The 3107-nt window shown below is 33.4% G+C and overlaps 1 protein-coding gene across 1 annotated transcript; it reads right to left on the reverse strand.

Moving 5' to 3' along the window:
• Positions 1-661: 661 nt before the first annotated feature.
• LOC145095801 (rRNA (cytosine-C(5))-methyltransferase NOP2C-like) lies at positions 662-2854 on the reverse strand. Its single transcript, XM_079033625.1, has 9 exons — positions 2750-2854; positions 2083-2299; positions 1811-1854; positions 1585-1654; positions 1257-1394; positions 1122-1177; positions 980-1033; positions 788-901; positions 662-724 (listed from the first exon to the last, which is right to left on the reverse strand). Exons 1-9 carry the CDS (start codon positions 2852-2854, stop codon positions 662-664), a joined length of 861 nt encoding a protein of 286 aa, XP_078889751.1.
• Between the last annotated feature and the right edge of the window lie 253 nt (positions 2855-3107).

A 3107-nucleotide genomic window follows, 5' to 3' on the forward strand; every position in this document is an offset into this window, starting at 1 on the left:
TTAACATGATAATAGGTTTATAATATTACCTTGATTGTTATGTAGCAATAACAATCCCAAATCTCCTTTGTATTGACTTTGGAAGGCTTAGAGTCACAAGTGTCACTCCTCTAATGGTTCACAAACACCATAAGCAAGAGGATGAAGAGGAGAGAGGTTAGAGGCTGCCCAAAAACGTGTGAAACGCTAGAAGGTTGCTTATCCACGTTTTTGGTCCTTAAGGGGTCTATTTATAGTGAGGCTATTAGGGTTATCTAATAAGGAAACCCTAACTTGGTTGCTTAAGCCCTAAGCAACCCATGGAGCCCTTTCCATAAGGCCTTGGACGATTTCATATGGGCTTCCCCCATAGAATTCGTCCACCTTATGATATAAGGCAATCCATGGCCCAAATTGCAATTATCTTATAATTACAATTCCAGTCCCTTAAGTTTAATTAATCTCTTTTAGTCACAAAACTAATTACCAATTAATTCTTGACTAATATTAATTAAACAATATGATTTATCCTTTAATATACTATTCTCATAATATATTAATAAATCATATTTAATCCTTTCTCTCCATAATTCATCCTATCAAGTTTCTTTGGTGAAGGCAGCCCAAAAGGACCATGCACCATCGGGTCAAGTACACACCAAAATAGTTATGGACTTAGACACTAATCCAACACAAACAACCATTTCTCATACTTCCCATGTTTTCTCAATGCTTCCACCGTGTCCTTAATAAAAACAAATTTTAAAATAAAAATAAAAAATAAAGATTTTTTTAAGAAAAAAAATACCTCTCCAGCAAACAAGCGGGGTCTTAATCCAAGAGCAGAACAAGCGGCATCTAACTTATATGCTTTTATGCTAGTCAACCCCAGTTCTGCAACTAGATTGTAAATTTCAAACACCTGGATAAATTATTTTTTTAAAAAAAGAAATAAATATGGATATATGAAAAGATATATAATGGAGTAACAGGATTTTACCTTGTCGTGAGACCTATCAACTGCAATCACCTCTCCTTTCTCCTTCTTGTGGATCTATAAATATATGAATTGCCATAATTACCCCTCATTGACAATCAGAATGAAGAAAACAAAGATGTATATATGTAGACATACCTAAGACATGTGCAGTGATGATGCTTGGCAGGTTTTGAAGAAATATGTCCCCCTTCATCACATCTGTATGTAGTAATTTTTTATTAATGAATTTCAAAAGAATTTAGGGTAAAACCGTAAAAGAAAAATAAAAAATGTATACCATTAAAGGATATAAATCTAAAAACTCTATCAGTCATATCCACACCAAGACCTGATAATCCAAGAAAAATTCCTGCCCTTGACATGGTTGTGGTTCCTTGACCAATGTATAATCCATCTCTTTCAAGATATTGAGGATCTACGATAGATATATAACAAGTGTTATAATTTATTTATAAAGAAGAAGTAAGTAAGTTGAATGAAGAGAGAGAGAGAGAGAGAGAGAGAGAGAGAGAGAGAGAGAGAGAGACCTGTTTTGAGTCCTTATAGGACAATGCCACGTGTGATTCCAATAGCCCATCCATTGTCATGACTAGGCTATTCAACACCAACTGAAACTGCAACTAAATCCCCTTTCTCAACATGAGCACTGCATGCTAATATACCTGGAACATATACCTACACAAATATCATAATAAAACATCAAAATCTAAACACTTTCTAGTGTACCTAATCAATCATGTTGCACATTAATAATAAAACTAATAGTATTTCTCATAGTCATAACATACTCCTTTAACTATTTAGTCACTAAAGACCAATAAACCCACAAACGAGAATAGGAGAAAGATGACAAGAAAAAGGAAAAGAGAACGCAGCTGAAAGAAGAATGAAAATGAGAAATTAGGTACCAAGTCAATGTTAACCATTCATAAAAGAAGAAACATAATACAGGATTACAAGCCCGAAAGAAAAACAAACATGATTGATAGAATGTGTGATCATTTGAATGAGGATGATGATGATGATGATGACAAAATGATTAATATAACAATTTCAACTGTTGCTTACCTGAGCACCTCAAAGAACTGCCTGTGCACACTTACAGCTGACAATTATCTCCTTAGGAGGTCTCTCTTGCTGATAATCATACTGAATATCATGTGGGCCTGAACCCTTCACAAACACAACATAGTCTAGCCCAGGTATTTCACACTTTAAAACACTAAGGGATTCTATATCACCATTCTTTACAGTATCTTGCAGCCTCTTATCGCATTGAATTTCCAGAATCTTCTCAATGACAGCTTCAGTTGTTGTGTTCTGTGTGTTTACACGTATACAAATCATGAGAAAGCCAGCAAGAAAAGAAAACAAATGTCCAGTGTTGGCATCAATAAAAGATATAATATGATCAACTTTATATCATCAGAAGTAGTTTTTAAAATAGTCTTGTTTCCGTTACAGGCATCTTTAGCAGCTGTGCAACAACATCTATGGATCAAACTACCCTTCTAAGCACCCTGTAGCTGCAGCAACATCTATGGCTAAAAGTTGGGTACCCTGCAACACGTCTTGTTCATAAAAACATAATATGATGAGTCACCGAGGGTAATATTGTCATTTGAGTGAGGAGGAAAGGAGTTAACGAATTATTAATATTATTATTATTATTATTATTATTATTATTATTATGATTATGATTATTATTATTATTATTATTATTATTATTATTATTATTATTATTATTATTATTATTATTATTATTATTACTGTGGTGCTTCCTTTCAACTTTTTTATGGACCTTCCGATTATATTCTCTTTCTCCTGTGCGTTCACTAGTTGAACCCCTTTAAGATCTTTAGGATAATTAGTCATTTTAAGTGCAAAAAAAGCTTTTGAGGCTCATGCAAAGGTATTCAATGTTTCTTGTTTCTTGACTTGAATTTATTTTTTCTGAGAATAATATAATATTGACACTAGAATTGTATTTGGTTTCATGATCAGATGGTAGGTACTCAATTTAGACCATCTTATTATAACCTGTGGTCAACTACCCAATTTCCAAGTCTTCAGAATCTTGACTTAATAAGCGGTCAACGGATCTTCAATGAGCCAATAAGTCAAGAAT

This window comes from Lactuca serriola, chromosome 3 (genome assembly GCF_051521515.1).
Source record: "Lactuca serriola cultivar US96UC23 chromosome 3, Lser_US96UC23_V15, whole genome shotgun sequence".
NCBI lineage: Eukaryota > Viridiplantae > Streptophyta > Magnoliopsida > Asterales > Asteraceae > Lactuca > Lactuca serriola.